Source organism: Rhamphochromis longiceps, linkage group LG7 (genome assembly GCF_057381845.1).
Source record: "Rhamphochromis longiceps isolate RC_006_pf linkage group LG7, R_longiceps_female_GT1.1, whole genome shotgun sequence".
In the NCBI taxonomy this organism is placed as follows: Eukaryota; Metazoa; Chordata; class Actinopteri; order Cichliformes; family Cichlidae; genus Rhamphochromis; species Rhamphochromis longiceps.
This window is the reverse complement of record NC_140563.1, coordinates 19,106,914-19,129,160: the sequence shown is the minus strand read 5'-3', so window position 1 is coordinate 19,129,160 and position 22,247 is coordinate 19,106,914. Positions and strand designations below refer to the sequence as shown.

Genomic DNA, 22,247 nt, shown 5'->3' with positions numbered 1-22,247 from the left:
CAATGTCTTTTATCTGTCTACAATAAATAATATGTAAGTCAAGCATGTGAGAAGGGTAATGGCATACATACGAAGCCATCTGGTGGAATCGGATGCAAGGCGGCACTTTGAACCTGACATTCAGCATCTTTGGAGGCGTCACACAGCAGCAGTTAACGCTTTAATATACCATGTCACCTTGACATGGCCATATTTTTGTGTGAAACGATTCAGTAATTTGTTAAAGCAGTACGATTTGACTGTTTTTAGTTACTTCAGCCTCCATTCTGCCTCAGCCATCAACATGCAAGCAACACAGCAAAGTGGTGAAAGTATACACAAGGCTGTATGAAACCTATGGCTGTTTACAACGCTTCTCCTCAAACGTACTTTCAACTCATTTTAAGCTTAAAGGTAATTCCACCCCACCCCAACGTGTCAGATTCGGCAACTGTTGGATGCTGATCTGTTTATTGAACATCAGTGGGAAACACTGAGCACTGCCGTCTGTCTCAGACAGCAAAACCTCTGCTTTGGATGTGTTTGTCACATAGATTTAACCCCACACAACCCTTCACACACTAAAATAATGCATAAGCCTTAACTGTCTGCCCATAGCCAAGTTATATATTGTTGTTGGATTCTTATAAACTCACTAAGTCTTACTGGTAAATAGACCGATTGTTTTATCTACTCTACACTGTCGTCATTTACCACATTTTTTTCTATTTTCCTATCTTGGATGAATCCACTGGAGGGCAACTTGGAGTTCAGCATCTTGTACAATAATACTTTGACTGGAGTAACCAGGGAACCAGTGATTGAACCACCAACCTTTAGGTTAGCAGATGACCTGCTCTATCACAGCCACTGGCAAAGAGGCTGTCCATCCTTGATTTTCTGTCATTTATTTACTTCAGAGTTGGTCCTTTTAAAAGTGTTTTTATTTGATATTATGTGGAGAAGTGAGGCAAATACTAAAGCAACATGGCCAGAGAAACAAATCAAAAGAATGAATAAAGTCAATGTCTGTGTCTCTTGCTCTCTTTCTCCCTTCTCTGTCCCATTTTTATGTCCTCAACTTGGAGTTTCCTCAGATTTCCAGTGGATAATCGGGAATCACACTACCATCTATTCGTCTGCTTGTATCTTATGCTGACTTTGTTATCATGCTTTATTCCCTAAATCACTCTCAATGTGTGATGGTGGGGGTAATGAGAGTGATTCGTTGTTGTCTGTGTGTGTGTGTGTGTGTGTGTGTGTGTGTGTGTGTGTGTGTGTGTGTGTGTGTGTGTGTGTGTGTATGCACTTTTGGTGGGGCTTATCTATAAATAAGAATATAAGGAGGGGGTATGAGGGTTGGTCAGTCTAATAGTGCAGAGACAGGTGTCTCGGATCACATTTCTCCTAGTGAAAGATCAGGCCTGCCACTCTCCCCAAGGTTCCTGTCACACACACACATTCACACACTCACATACACACACATCACAGGCAAATATACAAATACGCACAAGGCAAATGCATGTTGGACAGCAAGGCCTTCTTTGCTGGCATATAAACCACCAATCAGGTCAGGGAGCCATGACTTTCCATTCATTCTAGCCCTAAATCACACTTAAGTTCATTTAACTCCAATGCTTAAGCTATCTCAACACAGTTAACACCGCAAGGCCACTAACAGCCAACAGGTGGTACAAAACATTAACAAGAGCATTCACTGTACTCTCACTTCACCTTCTTGACTTCAGGAGGATTATATGATGATGTATAAAACATGCCACACACAGCTATCATACTGGGCTTTATATGGAGTAAAAAATTACAGTGGAGGTTTTCATCTGAAATTAGTTTGAGATAAACGAAGTGAGCTTAGAAGGAAGAAACAAGGGAAGATCATATAAAACTATTAAGAGATTAAAAAAAACAAATGCAGAGAAATGTTTTACCCAGAACTTGACGAGAAAGAAAGCGTTGGGTGGCCCCTTGTCAAACAGCTCTTTCAGGCCCCCTTTCTTCTCTGGGAACTTGTCATAGATCTGCCTGATGTCCACCGACTCCAGATAGGGGTCGCTGTAGCTCGGATTGGACTGGCCGATATGCACAAACAGGTGCTTGTTGAACTGGAGAAACAAAAGTGCATATCAGGAAATGAACGCATCCAGAAATGGCAAATGTTTCATTTGCTGAATGCCGAGCTCTGTTGGCTGCTATCTGACATCTGTTATAAGAAGCCAGCCGCTACATTTGATCGCCTTCATTGTGATATCCCATCACCTGTCTCAAGGGTCCCACCCTTTTTCTTTCCACTTGCAACATTCCTGATCATCTGATGTGTTGTGTGTATTCTTTGAGATCATCTCATGATCTTTTTTTAGTTGCAGTCACACTTGGATAGTTCAATGCAGTTTTCAATTGCCAGATTAGCTTTTAACATCGGCTTTTGCCATAAAATAAAATCAAAAGTAGCAGAAAAGTTACTTATTGCCTTCAGAATTTGTAGCTTTACTTTTGTTTATAGGACAAAAATATTTCCTAATCAAGGTATAAGGACCACTGTCAGGTGTAAATGAAGTGAGCAGGATTCTTTTATTTATTCATTTTCATTTTTTAAGAGTAAGCCTTTGTTTCAACTATGGTAATAATAACGCTAACTAAACCACTGATGGATCCACTTTACTTACAGTCTCCGGGTCTTGAGGTTGCTCTAGGAAGGCGGAGAACTCCAGCATTCGCAGCTTGGAGCTGGCAATACTTCGACCCTGCCAAGGGGGGGCACCAGGAGACATGGACAGCCCCTGTGTGTTATCATAAACTGCAGAAGGAAAGGCCGCAACCATGTGAACGTGTCGTTTGACTGTGACTTGAGTAAAAGTTGATAATGCAGCAAAATTGCTGCGATTTGTGTGAGCATTATGCAAGCTCTTTATGATGAGCTGGGTTGTCTCGGCACTTTGCTGACACGACAGCCTTCTGTCAACACCCACCTGTTATCGGGGCAGGGCCAGACGCTTGCATGGCATAGCTCTGTTGGGAAAAGGGCTTAATGCTGGAGAGAAGAGACAGACAAGAGAGGGGGAGAGACATTATGCACCGTCTTAGCCTCATGACCCCTTCTCATTTACTAATTGGAGCGCCTGACCTCTACAGACGCAGGAGCTAGAGTGGTATGCTGAATGTCAGGCAGCTGAAGACTTTTCTTTATAATTGCACTGATGTGTTTTCATTTGCTTTGAGATGAATTCCCCAGGTGAAATTTATCTGATGGTTAATAAACTTATAGCATGAGAAACTAATGATAGACAGCAACTACTTACTCTTCATGGCTTCCTGGCTGTGCTGGAAGTGCCCCGTGCCAAAACTTACAAAACAGAAAGAAGGGAAAGTACATTAAATTGTTGCATCATACCAGTAATCCTCATACTGAGGTGCTTATTATGTATTCAAGATGTAAGCCTGAGCTGACAAGTGCTTCTTAAAAGAAATCAAGCTTCCTTATTCACAATTGAAAGGTAAAAATTGTAAGCAGACAATCTGAATTCACCAAATAACTCGCCTACCAGAATATGATATACATGTACGAGTATATGATTTTTAAAACATTTGGATTAAACCCACAGAATCCTTGATGGATTCTGTGCTACTGCTCAGGGTTTTAGGAAGACGTGAAGACTCACCCCACCACTAGTGGGGTAAGCTGGCCGAGACAGGCCCTGGAGAGCCATCTTGTTCTGGAAGGCTGTGGGCGATATGATCTGGGCTGATGACATGGTGGCCATGCTCTGGAGGGCCTTGTCTTTGGCAGCCTGATCCTACAGAGACAGAAGACGAGAGAGCGAGAGTAAGATTAAACAGACAGTAGAAAGCAAAAGGACAGCACTCATCAGACTCCATTTAAGTCTGCGTCCTACTTCTCCACTAACACAAGCAGAGCCCTAAAAGGGGAAATGAAAGGCAGAGGCCAGCTTGCATCATCGGTGAATCCCTGCCAGTCAGAGAGCTGCAGAGAAGGTGATATTACAGTCAAGGACCTTTAGGTCAAGAGTTAAGTTTATTGCTTTGGCAGGGGCAAGCCAGTGATGACAACTAGCTTCTGTTAGAGGTCATACTTTAAGTCACTGCAGGCAACGGGGTGATATGTTGATATGCTTACCATAACAATCCCAGAACTGGTAAATTCTAATGTCACAAAAAGGATTTTTTAAAAAGAGATAAAGGACAAAATGTTTAAACTATGAGGAATACTGTAAAGTGATATCGCTCTTGTTTTTGAATCCACTCCTTCAGCAGTCCGCAGACCACAGAGGACTACAAGCACTTGCCGCCAAGCCCAAATGGGCAAGGCCACGGGGTGCATTCTTCTTCCCAGAACTGGCTAACACAAGGGCATAGCTGAAATATGGGGGGTACATGTGGCAGGGATCTCAGTTACACCAAAGACGCATTTAAAAAAGGCCTGTCACAGGGGCCAACCCTGTGACCAGCGCAGAGCCCTGCCAGCTGAACCCTCGTGGCTACCATCCAAGGCGAGGAAGAGTCCTGTTGCCTGCTGTGACTGCGACTATGCGAGCGCATGCGGATGAGAAATGCAAACTGAGAAAGTACTGGGGGGACAGGGATGTGTAAATGCTCAGCGTACCACTCGGAACACTTTTATTGTGGCACTTAATAAATGTAATACCTGGCAGTAATAATGCAGGGATTCATATATTTCCTGAAAACTGTGTTTGGATCATCATATTCACAGGCGTGCACAGAAAGCCTCGGGCTTTGGGGAAACATGTTCACATTTCACTGAAATGTGCCAGCATCGCATTTAAAACCGGCACCAATTAGAGGGTGCAATTAAGATAGCTGGTCATTTGTGTATTTGTTTTAAAGGAATGTGAACGGCAGCGCTTTTTTCTTCAGTATGAAAGAAAATAATATAGGGTAATTATATTTTCACCCCTTTTCCATCTGTTACTGCTCAAGCTGATTAATATCACCGCATTAACGGCACCTCAGTTCTGATACTTTGGTCTGATTATAGCCTGAAGTCAAATCTAGCAGTAATAGTGATAATAACAACATCTTGAATAGTCAAAAGCATTTTGAGAATGTATAAAAATAGTTTGACTCACGTAGCGTACCTTCAGCTTCACCTGGATCTCCCTGGCCTTCCGTCGAGCTAGAACCTGGATATGACTAGACACCTGGAAAGCACAGACAACAAAAACAACTGAATGTAATAAACCACAAAAACGGTCTGTTTACATGGTTTTCCCACTGGTCGAGCTTCCTCGCACAGTTTAAAAGACAAAGGCAGGTGAACTGGAAACTCTGGCCAAAGGTGTACATGTTTGACCGCGTGGCAACTACGAGCTATTCTTTTTCTAATCCACGGACGATCAGCAACTTTAAAAAACGGTGTTAATTTAAACCTAAGGTCAACTAATATTAATTACTATTACATGTCCAGTAGTCAGAGACAAACATTATCATCCATCTGAAGTTGTTTTCAAGCCACATGTGCATCACTATAAGTGATCCCTTTCACGTTGTCACTGTTATTTGATACCTGTTATTTGATAGGAAATGTATGGTATATCCAGGGGTTAAATTAGGATTTATGAGATTTATGGTTTATGAGAAAAGTGAACCATTGTCCACTGAGTTTAGTGCCTAGGAGTTTATTAAAGTAGTTACTTTTTTCTTCTGGGATACTCAGAGTTGCAAAGACTGTTCCTGGGAAGATTTGTTGCAGCTAAAATTTTATGTGTTATTTTTCAGTCCTGTTTTCTCTTGGTGTGTTTAAAAAAATGTATTTATGTACAGTGCTTTCTGGTTAAACAGCCTTTTAAATGAGGAACACTGAAATCTGTAAAGCCCGGTGAAAAGTATCAACATTTATTTTCTTTTTCCGGGAATTCTGACATTCCAGGTGTGCATATAAAGAAAAGATACCACTTAGCAAAAGTGGTATCTAAAGTAAACCTATAGGCTGAACATAGATTTCTTAACCACCTGTCTGTTGCCTTATTTTTTATATACTTAAATGATTAGATAGGTTTCATACTCACAGCAATATCACTTTTGCAAATGATACTGCATTTATGGTGCAAAACTGAAATTCCTTCAGTAATTGAACACTTTTAAAGAATAATGATTCTCTAGAGGAAATAATAATAATAATAATAATTAAAACTTAGCTACAGTTGTGATGGATCAATCCTGAGCACAATCCATGTTTTCCCAATGATCTCACTGTAGGAACTGAATACATGCGTAGCACAGCTGTCTGATGTGCACAAAAACCCCCCCCCCAAAAAACCACACAGTTTGGATATGTAAGACCAAAATGAAACCCCAGAGGACAAATGTGCCACTTACTCAAATTGTGCACAGCTCCTTTTCTCACTTTGGAGATAGAATTAGCTATTATTAATCTCTGGCTCTCCTCCACAGTGTGTCTTTTGTCCTGTCTTCCCCCCTTTCACCACCAAATGGTGGCAGCAGATGGCTGTCCCTCTCTGATTCTGGTTGTTCCTGTTAAAATGATTTTTCCCTTCCCACTGTCACCAAGTGCTTGCTCATAGGGGGTCATCTGATTACTGGGGTTTTCTCTATACTATTTTAGGGTCTTTACCATATGAAGCATCTTGAGGTGACTGTTGTTGTATTTTGATGCTACATAAAGAAATTGGATTTAACTGAATTGTTTAACCTGCTGCTGTGTGTTACTGAAGTCAAAGAAAAAAGAAGTTTTGATCTGTCTGCGGTGGTGCATGAGACAGTGTCTAAAAGCAGATCTCAAGAGTTGGATGTATGTTTGTAACGCAGAGCTTTGGTGTGCGTAGCTGCTTTAACAACAATGTGGTATAAATGCTTTGCATTTTGGGCCTCTGCCACATGGAGATGCTTACATGGATTCAAATGTTTTATTCCCTTCATTCACTAATAAACAAAAACTATAAAACAAGAAAAAAAACAGTGATAGACATGTAACTGAAATGTATATACTTTAATAAAACGATAAGTAAAAAGTGTACAAACTACACACTAGTTCAAGTTTCAGTTTTTAAGTTATGACCTGTTAAACAAACTCATTGATAACTAATTTGCTTTTATGTATTTTTATTGAAACACTGTCATTTTCATCCCATTTCTCGCTTGAATTCTATAATTATGGGGTCTATAGTCTTATGTAGTCGTTCTGGAGAACAGCAGTCAGTTTGCCACAGATAAACCAGCAGGTGTCCCTCTCTGCCTCCAACCTGTCTTACTACTCATCTCTGATCTACCACTGCCCCTCCTTCTGTTTCCATCTCTAATCATCTCTTTTCATTCCCACAGTGTCTCCGACAGATGACTTAGCAGAGACCCTTTCTCTCCACATCCATCACAGCCTCATACATCAGTTCTTCCATATCAGATACCGGACTGAGGATTGAGTTCCAAATCCCTCCACGTCCTGCCTCAGTTTCCCATCCAGACCACTGTTTTCCCCAGCTTCGTTTCCCTACTAACAAGCACCAGATCCACAAGGTGGTGAAGATACAACACCGACACATGATCTTATAGCATCTGTGCATTGGGCCATGGCCCTAAATCAATCATCATCTCCAGCCCTCCAGGGATTGAGGGTTCAGTGGGGGGGGATGTATAGGGTGTTGGCGCATCACTCAACAGGAGTGGATTTTCTGAAGGGGTTCAAAAATAGAGGCTGCTACAAATGGTATTTGCAGAGAACTCACCTGCTTCCTGGTCCGCGTTTTCCCTGTGCGAAGTTTGATGTATCGTGCAATCAACTCATTTCTTCCTGCAAGGGTCCAAAAAGAGAGAGAAAAAAAACATATTTTACTTTTTAATTACAAGGACCAGTTACTGGAAATTTTACAGAGGTTTGAAACAGATCTAACTCATCATCTAGTGCATTGCAATCGTACTGATGGACATGAATTGATTGTCGCGGCTTCTTTGTTAGGAAAACTGAAACAATTGAATAGATAAGGTAAGACAATCTCTGTTTACGTGTTCACATATCAGGAATATAATCAGCAAAATGAATAGCTTGAAACAGATTTGCCTGAGTGTGCACATTGTTGTAAGCATTTAGATGGCTGTACGTATAGAGAACTTTGCAAACGCACGTGCCCGAAGTAACCACAAGGCTGTCAAATGTGTCAACGCTGAAGGCAGAAAGTGTAAGTATATCGCTAAGTTTACATGTCTGCCTGTGAGAGAGGTTGCATCAGTCCCGGGGTGACCCCCCCCCAGTATACGCTGAGCTCATATCCCCACAGTGTGTGCCTGTGCTCTGCCACTGCTGACAGACAGGTCCAATTGGCAGAGCAGGTGGAGGCTGCAGCCATGCGATCCTCAGACCGGACTCAGGACAGACACGACACAGGCCACTGACCAAAGGGGGTGGGTCTGGTGAGGCTGTAAGACAGCTGGTGTGTGTGTCAATGTTTATGGAATATGCATTTACGCCTGCAGTAAATTTTGAGCTTGTTCTCTCCCATCCAAATTCCACAGTTGCTATAGAGGCCAACAATCACGTGGTTTCTTTAACTCATCTTCCAAATTAAAACTGCAGTGTAAGGCCTAAAATGAAAAATGCAGCCTTCGTTTGTTGTTGCTACTATAAGTGAAGGTTTTACAGGAAATGGTTCAACTTGTGTGTTTGTGTGTTTCTGTCATACAAATGTACACTTTGATTATAGTCATTTGTTGGGCAAAAATTCCACATATTACCTGGCTGCAATTTCTCAACCATGTGACTCTTTTGTAAGTGTAAATGATCACAAAATAACCAGTTTAATGTCAACGTGGGTGCTAGGAAATTCGAAGAGGCTTTTTTTTCATAATTGATTATTCAAGGGAGCAATTAGAAACATATTTATTAATGGAAACCCTGCAGCAACACATTCACATTATTTTAGGCACTACGAAAAAGCGAGGACACAGACAAACTCCCCGGATCACTCACATACTGAGTGAATCACTCTCGAAGGACCTCTCGTGCACCCACGCAAACTCACAAAAATATACACAACCAGTCACACAAGAGTTTGCTAGTCTTTGCACCACCTCTTAAACACGGTCATTTTTCCCCTGGCACCACATCTCCATGTGAATTAACACACGGATCAGTCACGACACACAACCTGGTATAAACCCGTCAGATTTTCCCCTCACATAGTGATGTTTGGGTCAGACCTCACAACGCTACTCAAAACGGCCAATCAGATGACTCTGAATGATGAAAAAATGGAAACCTAACACCTGGCTCAAGCCCCATCAAACATTTTGTCAGCCAGTAAAAGTGATCAGATTTTGTGCGGAATTCAAAACAGTTTCTACTCGGAGATCATGGTAAACTTAGATCCCACCCAAGCAGTTCACTCAGACATGAATTTCCACCTAATGCTTTTCGAAAGCACGTGTTAACGAAGGTTTTGCTGCTAAATATACAAACAGACAACCTTTCAACCAGACATCTGCCACTTGTAAAGCGCTTTCTTGAAACCTCAAATAGATAATTATAACGTATTACAACCCACGTTGTGTTCTGGATGGAGAGCTTTGATGCACTGATTAACTATCAGTTAAATCAAAACTAGAATTACATTTCATCACAAGTTCTTGTCTTGGTTTCACCATTTGCACCATCACTCTCACTCTACTCAAAGCTCTCGAACCAGCGCAGAACACCATTCCAAGAAGTCAGACATTGAGTAACACCAACTGGCAGACTAACCAGTTTAAAACAAGCCATCCGTTTTGTCTGGGTCTGCTTTTGTAGTAAGTTTATAGTTTTTTACTCCAAGTCAGTTTAAAAAACTGACTCTGTGACGGCATGTGTTTCTTGCCCCAGGAGACTTGTGTTATATTTCCCGACCTCAGCAATCCAACTGTAGTAAAATACTAAGCAGTGAGAGATTGGGTCGAGCACAAGCAAAGGTTTGATGGCCTTACTGCAAAAACTCAAAGGCAGATCTATGATTTCTATGTACAGTGGAGCAAAAAAGTATTTAGTCAGCCACCGATTGTGCAAGTTCCCCCACCTAAAATGATGACACAGGTCAGTAATTTGCACCAGAGGTACACTTCAACTGTGAGAGACAGAATGTGAAAGAAAAATCCATGAATTCACATGGTAGGATTTGTAAAGAATTTATTCGTAAATTAGGGTGGAAAATAAGTATTTGGTCACCTCAAACAAGGAAAATCTCTGGCCCTCACAGACCTGTAACATCTCCTGTAAGAAGCTTTTCTGTCCCCCACTCGTTACCTGTATGAATGGCACCCGTTTGAACTCATCATCTGTATAAAAGACACCTGTCCACAGCCTCAAACAGTCAGACTCCAAACTCCGCCATGGCCAAGACCAAAGAGCTTTCGAAGGACACCAGGAAAAGTATTGTAGACCTGCACCAGACTGGGAAGAGTGAATCTACAATAGGCAAGCAGCTTGGTGTGAAAAAATCAACTGTGGGAGCAATCATCAGAAAATGGAAGACATACAAGACCACTGATAATCTCCCTCGATCTGGGGCTCCACGCAAGATCTCATCCCGTGGGGTCAAAATGATCATGAGAACGGTGAGCAAAGATCCCAGAACCACACGGGGGGACCTGGTGAATGACCTGCAGAGAGCTGGGACCAAAGTAACAAAGGTCACCATCAGTAACACACTACAACGGCAGGGAATCAAATCCCGCAGTGCCAGACGTGTTCCGCTGCTGAAGCCAGTGCATGTCCAGGCCCGTCTGAAGTTTGCCAGAGAGCACATGGATGATACAGCAGAGGATTGGGAGAATGTCATGTGGTCAGATGAAACCAAAGTAGAACTTTTTGGTATGAACTCAACTCGTCGTGTTTGGAGGAAGAAGAATACTGAGTTGCATCCCAAGAACACCATACCTACTGTGAAGCATGGGGGTGGAAACATCATGCTATGGGGCTGTTTTTCTGCCAAGGGGACAGGACGACTGATCCGTGTTAAGGACAGAATGAATGGGGCCATGTATCGTGAGATTTTGAGCCAAAACCTCCTTCCATCAGTGAGAACTTTGAAGATGAAACGAGGCTGGGTCTTCCAACATGACAATGATCCAAAACACACCGCCCGGGCAACAAAGGAGTGGCTCCGTAAGAAGCATTTGAAAGTCCTGGAGTGGCCTAGCCAGTCTCCAGACCTCAACCCCATAGAAAATCTGTGGCGGGAGTTGAAAGTCCGTGTTGCTCGGCGACAGCCCCAAAACATCACTGCTCTCGAGAAGATCTGCATGGAGGAATGGGCCAGAATACCAGCTACTGTGTGTGCAAACCTGGTAAAGACCTATAGTAAACGTTTGACCTCTGTTATTGCCAACAAAGGTTATGTTACAAAGTATTGAGTTGTATTTTTGTTATTGACCAAATACTTATTTTCCACCCTGATTTACGAATAAATTCTTTACAAATCCTACCATGTGGATTCATGGATTTTTTTTTTTCACATTCTGTCTCTCACAGTTGAAGTGTACCTCTGGTGCAAATTACTGACCTGTGTCATCATTTTAGGTGGGGGAACTTGCACAATCGGTGGCTGACTAAATACTTTTTTGCCCCACTGTATATATATTCATATTCTTGTATTCAGGTATTTGAGCCAGGACATTCATTGCCACTGATTACGTCAGACATCGCTTGAAAACAAAACAGTGAGCAACTAAAGCAACTTAGGCAACTTGAGGCCAAGCTTGACTTTGTTGGCTGCCTGAACCAACTCAAATAGCTATAAATGACTTAAACTTAGATCAGCTTGATGAAACGCCTTTGGAAATGTGGGACTCACAAATTCCTACTGCACAAAAAATAAAATAAAATAAAATAAAACAATGAGCAACCTATAGGTCTATGGTGCCACTGAGGAATTAACAATAAAATATATTATTCCTCCTTTCCCACTAGAAAAACATGTGGAAGACTTTACTGATCTGGTGGTCTGAGTCAAAAGGACTACAGTTCATGTAAAAACTCTAAAAGTGTTACACATTATATAACACGGTTGAAATATGCAGAAAATGTGTTTTCTTAACGTGCTGCTATGGTCAAGGTATAAGGACATGAATTAGAATAAATGAGAGTCGGTTTGGAGAGTAAAAGAGGAAAAAATGGTCGATATTATTCTGCCTAAAGCTTCAGGCCCCTGAAACACATACACACTCACACACACATTCAGTATTATCCAACTGTAGGACTGCTTTTGTATAAGGCTTTTGTGGACTAAACCCTGCTCCAAAATGCTTTGCACTCCAGTTTATACACACAACCACACAAGTCGATACAGACATATACTGGCACACACACACACACACACTCCAGCCCCAGCTGCGGCATTCATTCCGTCTCAATCTTATTTTCCTTTCAGGGCTGTAACTCCTCAACCGTTTAGTGTTTATCAGGAGGTGCACTCGCTGGCCGATTGTTTGAGCCCCTAAATGCATATTTCTTTAATTCCCCAGGGATTAAGAAAGTGTTCCACATTTCCTTGCAATCAAACTCTTGAAAAGACGAACACAGAGCTTTGTCAAAGTCCTCACAGTACTTGACCTCAAATGAACATTAAGTTGCCTGCATTGAGTTCCTCACATTACAGCAGCAAGTTCTTCCAGTTCCCACCGATTTATCTTCAGTGTACAGTAAGATGTACGTTGCATATCCAATAGGGATTTTCAAAGTAGCAGACACAGATGTGTGAGCATGTCTCCACAGATGAATGCAGTTCTTCAATTTTGTCATTTTTCTCGCCAGATTTTTTGAACCTTTGTCATGCCCTGAATGTAAGTTGTTGTAAAACTTGATCAACCTGTAAAGTGCCATTCTTAGAGCAAGCAAAAGACAGTGAGGTTAGAGCTGTAGCTCTAACCTAGAGCTGTAGCTTCCTGAAAGGCTGTATGGTTAAAAAAAAACAAAAAAAAACAACAGCTCCTAAGAGCTATTGTTTTTCTGTTCTATAGTAAAGTGAAACAATTTAACAATTCAATTCAAAATTGAATGATTTCAAAATTATTCTGTCACCATAGCGATGACAGTATGACAATATTGTATGTATTCCAAGCGATACACAACGTCATTAAGGAGCCGTCAAACACACTTCGCCTCATGCTCACATATCAGATGCCCTGCCACTCCTAGTGTGCTTGGGGAAGGGCCCCTCAAAAATACCCTCCAACACACCCATGAGATCAGAGAGGCGACTCAGTCACACAGCGATGAGATCATGATATCCAATGGGACCAGCACAGACAGAGAACCAGTGCCAGCCAAGGCTGCAGGAAAGTCAGTAGGAACATTATACCATCACCCAGTGGTCAGCGGTCTGATGTTGTTTATCACACTGCCTGCAGTCACGGACTCGTCTAAGGGGGAATCTGATTCTGGAAACATTTCTTAAGGGTATGAAAAGTGATGTAGAAGAAGCCAAGTCAGGGTTTTACTGCGCTCAAGATATACTGCTGGGCTTTGCAATGTAGGAAAAAGTTTATAATAATATCACCACCATATGAGTGAGGGAAAAGTGTAAGTTAGAAGAGCTTCTATAAAGCTGTAATAACATTACTATAAAAAAAAATCATCTATAACATTATTTCACACTTGGACCACCATTCAAAGAGACACACCTGTTAACTGTTAACAAGACAACTGAATGGTTAGTGGAAGGTTAATGTATACTTTGTTAGTTGCGTAATATTTTTTGAATAAGCCAAAGTAAAATGTATTTACAACATCCAACATGTACTGCAACAATACCACAAGTAAAAATCGCGTGGTCAGCAAACAAGATGTGTGACATGATCCAGCTTTTTCACTTCAGATAAGAATTTTGACACCTCATTTTAGGGCACTGGCCAATACTGAGTCACTGGGTTGTGACTCGGTGTTCTCTTTTCCTCCAATTTAAAGTTATAATGTCACTAGTGTCGTGCCTTGTCATATCGCCCGTGATTATACAGGTATAAATGTTTATGTGATGTCATATTGTGATATCATTGCTATAGGAAATATATTACCCACCTCTGAATGTGACAGTCCTTACAGAACCTTCAAGGCATAGTAATATTACATAGAAAAGCATGTACCCCCTCACAGCAATCTGATTTGTCATTTATATAACAGTTAACTTACAACGGTGACAAGTGGTTACATTTCAGCAAAGTAGAGTTATAAGTTATGAATGTTGCACATCTGATTTCGTATTTTTAGAACATGTACACTTTTTGTATGCCAAATGCTAATCAAATTAGTTGTTTGGATTATCAAACTAATAGTTGGGAGGTGGGTTTCAAATAAAATACTGGTGTTGAAATAAAGTTATTTTAAAAGAAACATTTCTATTTGTATAAAAGAAGCATAAAAACAGCTGCCCCTGTTCCAGCCTGTAGACAATTGAAAACATCTCTTAACTGTATTCAGTAATGGAGAAAAAAAAAGTCATGCAAGACGTTAGAAAAGCTGTTGCCTTCTTTTGTCTTTTGTCTTCTCCTCTTCCTCCTCAGGCCTGTTGATAAAGATCAGGGAAAAGTGGACGGGTTTTGTAAAGTTCTGTCAAAGTCAACCGCCGGGCCTGGCTGGTAGTAAAATTCATAAATTTGCCCTTCAGAGATGCAGATGCAGTTATAACTGGCCCGGTCTGATCTCACTCCCTCTGCTTTTCAGTGTTTCTCTCTACCCAGTGCATTCATGACATTACCATATAGACACCGACTGGTGTGCTGGGTCCTGCATGGACTGTTTTGACATTTTCTTTTATCCATTATATATGTATATATGTGTAAATAAATAACCCTTTTTGCATAAAGTCCTATGGATATCCATACCACATTAACTGATACACATAAAACAATGTGTCAAATATCCATACACTACGCTGTGTTGCATCTTTGCCATATTTAAGCGTTAATAACAATAGTAATAATAACTGTTTAGAAATTCCTATGATACTCTCCAAAGACACATCTGTATTTGATGTGTCTTTGTATTTGTATCTGACCTTTGTATTTGTGTGTTTCTATGAGTTTCTATGTGTCATGCATACTTCCAAAAACCAAACTGTCCTATCACAGTAGTCGACTAGTCGACTAGTCACGATTACCTTGACTATCAAAATCGTCGACGACTCATTTAATAGTCGACGCGTCGTTTGAAGCTTTGTAAGATCACAAAAGACGCAGGAAAAAGTAGTAGAATTTAAGAGTGTAATAACGGACTGAAACCGAAGATGGCAGCACTGCATGTACAAGGATGCCAGCTGCCGTTAAACCCCGAAGAAGAAGAAGCTGTGTCCCAGAATTCATAGCGCAGCTCAGCTCAGTTTCCAACAATGGCGGCAGCTAGTTAGTTTTAATATTACTCTTATTATTCTTTCTGGGTCACAAAATAAACGTTTAACATATTTTCAGGCGAGAATGTAGCTGTGTAAACCTCAAATATCTGCTCAGTTTATCAAGACGCCGCATATTTTCAAAAGCGCTCCGACGTTTTCGGAGACGTCTGTTACCCACTAGCTCGTTAGCTAGCCGGGGGCAAGGCTAACTAGAGCCGTGAGAACACCGGACTCCCCGCAAATCGTTTTCAAACTCCCCACGGTCTTTTGCTACTCAGGTTAAACATATATAAGTCACTTAGATAACTTAAAAATGTTATTGTTTGGCTTTTTTTTTTAAGTTCTGGGGTAAATCGGTTTGGCTGAGATTAAAGTTATAGTTTTACACAACTGAATAAACGTCAAGCAGACAGCTGATTATCAGAAGTGTGAGATGCTCGAGAATATACTCCAGTGTCCTGTTATATTTTAGATAGCAAGGAGTTTATTAAACTTCACCGAAACAATCTGCAAATTTCATTAAAATTTAATAAACTATCATATTGTCTTTATTTTTAGTTAGCACATACCTTAAACACTTAAAGCTGTAAGCTAATGATAGTTATATAAGAGCAGATGCTGCTGGTGTAATAAGCTGTACGTTTTACGTCCAATGGATGATGATCTGATTAGTCACTAATTGCAAAAATAATCGGTGACTAGTCGACTATCAAAATAATCGTTTGTGGCAGCCCTATATCAGAGTAACTTCCATGATCAGACTAGAGCAGAGGCGTGAAGATCTAACAGATTTCAAATCCACTAGTGTCTTAAGAGTTGCTATGACTTACGCAGGGAAGTGTGTGTGTAATTTTGCAGGCACATCTTTCTACTTGTTTCTTTCAACCTTGTAGATCTGAAAAGATTAAATAAAGTGGCAGAGGCAACCCTGTTGCATGGATGGTGCTGCTCACCATATCTTACTGGTTGCACTCTGAGACAGAGAGAGAAGTCATTGGTGAAAAAAAGGCGAGAGAGTAGTGTGTAAGATTCCAGAAGTCAGCAAAGGGGGGGTGTCTCCGGACAGCATCAAATCCCATGACAGCCTTAAACCTGGAGTAAAGACTCCAGATTTCTCATGAGAACCTTCCATGTCATCCTATCATCATCCTATCATCACTAAGGTTTGGGTGTCTCCCATAAATGATTCATATGCAATGTAATTGCAGGAAAAATATATCCACAAACACTTGTGTGGCAGTATACTATTATCAGTTCATTAAGGTGATTAAATAAATGACTTTCTATTATTTCTAAATTATTTTCAGGTTAAACAAATAATGTCACTAATTCAAAATCTGGACTGCTACAAAAAAAACCCTAAGTAAATAAAAAAACACATTATTCATTTTTCCAAACGATGGCACTATGTCTGTATCAGTGTCTTCATTTCACCTCTACCTACATATATGATCTCACTTCTTCAAGCAGGCAACTGAGGCAGAGCTACTGAAGGAAACCACTTGAAAACACAGGCCTTCAGCTTCCTCAAAGGTCACCGGGTCAACACTGCTGGTGAATCTCTCACTTTACTGCCACAGTCTGGACCTAGGTGAGGACTCGCTGTTAGCTTTCCACTGACCTTTACCGTTATGTTCATTAGGAGCACGACTTGAGACAAAAACACGTTTGCATCGCCTGACAAAAAGCGACAATGGGCTGACACGTTGCGCAAGCCAAGCGCGGTGGGAGCATGATTCACTGTGTGGGTATTCTTTGTTCTGAACTGACAGAAAGAATATGTCACTACTGTCGGGAGCTTTGTTGAGTTTATCCACTTCACTAACACAGACTTTTTTTTTTTCCAAAGAGGAAATAAGACACGTCAAAATGTGAGAAAAGTGCTCCCTACACAGATGTTATGAAATCCAGAATGACAAAACCAAACAGCTGCATAAAACTTTGTGTGACGCAAGAGATAATAAAAAAGAGATAATGCTGCTAAATTTAAAAAAGGAAGGTATTAAAAAGACATCATTAAAAGAAAACAATTACATTTGCAAAAGCAGCACATAAATTAGCGTGGCAGATATATGGCCACAAATAAACGGGGGGAGATAATCATATTTCCAGAGCTACATTCTTTTAGTGAGAGCTGTCAGCACATTTTGGGACTTTCTTTCCATTATTGCAGCATGGGGCCTTCGTTCTGACCACGGGGCACATCGCTTGCTGAGAGCCACACAAGGCAGGAAATGTTTTCCTTGGCAGATGCATGTCGAATTACTGCTGAAGCACATAACCGCCACAATTTCCGTGACACCGTCCCTAATAAGCAAGCTAATACGTCTGTTGAGTAATGGGCACGGGGGCCGGGGCAATACATGGTATTATGGGAAAAAATGTGGCGCGTATATGCAGAGTATGCAGTGAAAAAGCTTTTATTCGATTTAGGAATTTACAATGCAGAAGGTGATCCAAACACTCTGCTTCTGTTTTGCCTGCCTGGAGACTCAATATCATATTGTTTAGCAAAGAATGGCATTCATTCTTCGAAGTGGAATTCAACCTGAAATTCGGAGCATGTCGTCCTCAGCCAACAGACACACAGTTATTTTGCTAACAGTTTGTTTTGTCTATGTATCCATATTTAACCTGCACTAGACAACTACAGTAAATCACATTTCTAAAAGCATTAAGTCATGGATTTACTATTTCATGTATGCCTTTAGAGATATTCTAAGTTGATATTTGATTTAGCTACCTGATTAAAGACCACCCATCTGCGCTTTAACAACATTAACGACACTAAAGACCTTCAAAGTGGCTTTGCATCGATTGTGGTTGCTTGAATAACTTGAGTTGTTGGCCACCGGTGACCTCGGGGATGGCGATAAAAGGGGAGCTGCAGGGGCTGCAAAGGCTTTAAGGGACGGGCTGCTCTTTCTGTTTAGAGGCAATGGGGGCAAAGTGGGCCATGCATGGGCTCAGTCCTGCCTCATTTCTCAAGTCATAAATCCGGATTTGCCACAAGGCTGTCAGGTTGAACTCAGGGAACAGCTGGAGGCGAAATGAAAGGCGGCTACACCAGCAGACACGAGAGAGAGAGAGAAAAGCGGTTGTTCATTAAGAACGAAAAGAGACTGAGACTAAAAGATATGAGGGCGGTAAATCAGAGATAGCAGAAAAACAGAATATGACTTCTACCTAAAATGAAACTGACAGATATACGCACAGCTGAGACAGGTGTGAGAGAGTTGTGCCGTGCATCGAGGCCATACACGACACCGCTGCCCACCTTGGTATTTATTTGTCCACCCCTCCTCCCCCCTCCAGGCGCTCAAAGGGTAAACGTCTATTCTGGTTTAGGGTTACAGCCAAGCTGCCTTGAACCCCCGGGCTTCAAGCGTGCATGCCATTCTTGGCAAGCCGACGCACTCCCTGGCACGCATCGCCTGCCCCTGACCCCCACAGGGAGGAAGGGGTCCCTCAGTGCTTTCCTTGACAAAAAAAAACTCCTAACCCCACATCTTTGCTGATCCAGTCCTCCCCCACCCCTCGCCACGGCCCCGTGACACAGAGTGACACACCTGCCCCTCTCTCATGCCCTACTCCAACTATTATTACAGGCTTTATAAGGGTTTAAGTGATGATCAGAGGATGGCCATGACCTCAATAGGTCACCAAGCTAGGCCAGGCAAAGCTAACAGTTAAAGGAGCTGTCTGGCACGGTGACAAAACAAGGCGATGACAGAGTCTGTCTGAAAGCACCACTACCTCTGGCTGCTCTGTTTTCCACCTACCAGATCTACTATCAAACAGTCACTCAGGGGGCCAAACCATCTGTCGCCAAACATCTTTCAGCAAAATGCTGTAAAGGCATGTCACCTCACCTTCCCAACACCTGTTTGGGAATGACATTTTCCACACATTCATTATCGAAAGACCTGCAGTGTAGTTATGTAGCAACTACAAACTAAAGACGACTATTTTAGGGTTGAATTTGGGATGTTAGATTTCATATATGAAGATGAAATGTAGGGCTTCTTTTTTGAAATTTTGTGCTGGTGCTATAGAGCCATTTCGCCACTCTCACATGCAAGACCCATAAAAACTGAAAAGCTGCTACCACATCTCAGTGTGTTCGATATTTCATACTGTTTTTAAGCATCCCTATTACCTCTACAGTAACTTCGCATTTACCATACTGATAGGATGCACCATTCTATGCAAGCTCAGAATTTTTTAAATATAGCCAGGACTCAAGGTCTGAAGGTTTCTGGTTATCTGTCATATAACAGGAGGAAGAAGTACATCAAAGCATGAAATATTTCCTGTATCCACTTGGTGGCCCTATGATAATTGCCAAACACTGATATGTAGATGTGTTCGAAACCTAGCTGTCAAAGGCCACGAGGCACGGTACGCCCTAGACAGGTTGCCAGTCTGTCGCAGAGCAACTATTCATGCTCACATTCACTCCTAAGGGCATTTTTGGATCACCAGTTAACCTAAACCCATGCATGTATATGCAAACACATATCTAAAAATGTCACTGGCCCTAATTTAAGCAGATATACAGTTCAGTTTATAATGAGGCGTGTGTGGGGGTGAATATTTATCTCTTTTTGCCCCACAACAAGTTATAAAGGTTTGGAAGTATTCAAAGAGGCTCACAGGTGGATTTTCACAATAGTCCAGTTACAAGAAATCATTATGTTACTGACAAACCAGCAATGAACACATTAATTTCTCACAGTTTTGAATGCATCAGAAAAGTTAACTGTATATTAATCAATATATTATTCAAACAGCACATTTAGCACAGTCAAAGAATTTGGATCCCACCTCAGCTGTCTTTTCTGTTGAGGCAAAATCTAATTCATGGAGATACCTTCACACTATTTGCTTTATATGCCATGACCAACATTTGTGTTGTGAATGTAAAAAAAATAAAATCATTCTTAATTTATAAATGTAATACTTTAACACTCTTGCTACGGATGTCAAATGCATCTTACATCATGAGCCACATACAGCTCACTTTGATCTTAAGTGGCAAGACCAGTAAAAATCCCCTTTCTTTCAGTGTAAAGTAATTTAATCCCTGAGAAATGTCAATATGAGAAAAAGAAATGTAATTTCATCTCAGTTTTTTTAAATGCTAAAGAAATGCTGCAGAAATCTTTGGACCTAAATCTTGAGAAATAAATGTGTACAATTAAAGAAAAGGTTCGTTGCCCAGACTGTTCTGTATTTATAAAGCAGAAGGTTTTTGTTGTTGCCGGAGTCTTTGCCAGGCTGATTAAGTTCCCAGGGCCTTATGTTTGACACCCCTAGTCTATAATATAAAAAGGTCAGCTGTGACATGCCAATTTCTGAGTGTAAGCCAAATGATTTGCATGGTTGTCAAGAGTCAAGAGTGCATATATATATATATAGCAAGTGAATATGGCTTAACCCTTTAAAGCCTCAACTGTGAATTGTCATAAAATTCTTTTTTTGGGGGAAGTGATTATTAAACTTTCTGACAAATTTAAAAAAATCATCCATTTCTATATATATGTTTTAATTTGTGTCATATTTGCTACATCCAGCATTTTTTTTTTTTTGCAGTTTAGCACTTGAAAACATATTATAGAGTTGTAGGTTTTTTTGGTAGAGAAAAGAACAAAAACACACACCAATGATGTAGAAGTCTTAACAACTCATAAAGACTCTGTGTATCAAATATGATACACTATGCATTAAGGACCTGTGTGTCTGAAAGTGTAACATATTGTTAAATCAAATTGGAGACTTCTTGACTTGTTTAATTTAAGGAGAATTATCCTCAACCCTGGTTCACATGAGAACATCATCCTGTCCTTCACAGGGAGAGTAGACTATAGAGATGGGCGTACCGTACATCTTGCCCTCATCTGAGAGGATGATCTTCCTACGGCCACAGGGTGGGTAGATGGCCAGGGCCTCCTGGAAGCTCTGCTCGATGTCAGGGCTCCACACACCCTCGGCATCATTCTCTAGGGGTTTGTCGAGTCCGTCCCCCAGCTCCTCACTCCCACCCCTGGGGGAGGGAGCTGGCACCCACTCTGCAGACGTGGTGGGATGACAGAGAGAGGACCACAGAGCGAGTGGTAGAGGGTCTGAGCTTTGTGGTAGATGGACGTGGAAGGAGATCGAGGTGTCCGCAGGGAGCAAATCTGTCTGTATGAACTGCACAGGTGTGATGGTGATGCTGCGTCTGGATGTGGCAGGACAGAAAAGAAAGGCAGAAGAGGAAAAAATTGAAGTGGTGCTCTGTCAGTTTACACAAAATGTTTTAATGATTTTACATTATTTCCAAAATAGTGTGTAGATAACAATAGTGTTTTTTGTTATCTAACAAGGACAACCACTTATATGTATGCTTTTAAACGTTTGATATCATTTGTGCTGTTACTAAAACAGCAACAATAGAACATTTCCTATGATAAGCATTTCACAAAACCAATGACTGTTATTAACTAACATTTTATAATTTTATCATTTATTCAGCTTATTTGGTCAGCAGCTACAACAGTTACCACACACAGCCTGTAAAGACCATTATTCAAAATCTTAGTTCTTTCATTTAGAAGCAGGGGTTAAAATGGACTTCAGTGCGTTGGGGAACCTGAAGATCAGGTGTAGCAATGCAGAATTAACCAGAAAAGAGTCACATAATAATTTGTTTTGTGCATTCCAGTACAATGTTCTTTGTGTACAGAATGTGATCAGCTGATTTGTGTTGCTACTCCGACATCACTGCTCTTTGTGGATTTTGACAACTGATATAAGCAGATCTTAAGTGAGCTACATGGCAGATTTCGATCACCTAGACACTACAAAGTTAGTATAAAAGGTAGCCTGGACTAAAGTGCCTGGTAACCAGTGAATAACACAAAACTAGTA

At 41.1% G+C, this 22,247-nt stretch overlaps 1 protein-coding gene across 3 annotated transcripts in view; it reads right to left on the bottom strand.

Moving 5' to 3' along the window:
- Positions 1-21,557, bottom strand: part of tead4 (TEA domain transcription factor 4) — a 28,011-nt gene extending 6,454 nt beyond the window's left edge. The window contains exons 1-8 of one of the 3 annotated variants that reach the window (XM_085412725.1): positions 21,218-21,557; positions 7,713-7,777; positions 5,100-5,171; positions 3,654-3,788; positions 3,294-3,337; positions 2,964-3,025; positions 2,661-2,791; positions 1,926-2,099 (exon numbers count right to left, since the gene is read on the bottom strand). In XM_085412725.1, the coding sequence (XP_085268851.1) occupies positions 1,926-2,099; positions 2,661-2,791; positions 2,964-3,025; positions 3,294-3,337; positions 3,654-3,788; positions 5,100-5,171; positions 7,713-7,777; positions 21,218-21,224 (690 nt within the window). In that variant the 5' untranslated portion in view covers positions 21,225-21,557. The remainder of the gene's footprint in view (positions 1-1,925; positions 2,100-2,660; positions 2,792-2,963; positions 3,026-3,293; positions 3,338-3,653; positions 3,789-5,099; positions 5,172-7,712; positions 7,778-21,217) is intronic. The other 2 variants (XM_085412723.1, XM_085412722.1) reach the window with 2 other exon arrangements.
- Between the last annotated feature and the right edge of the window lie 690 nt (positions 21,558-22,247).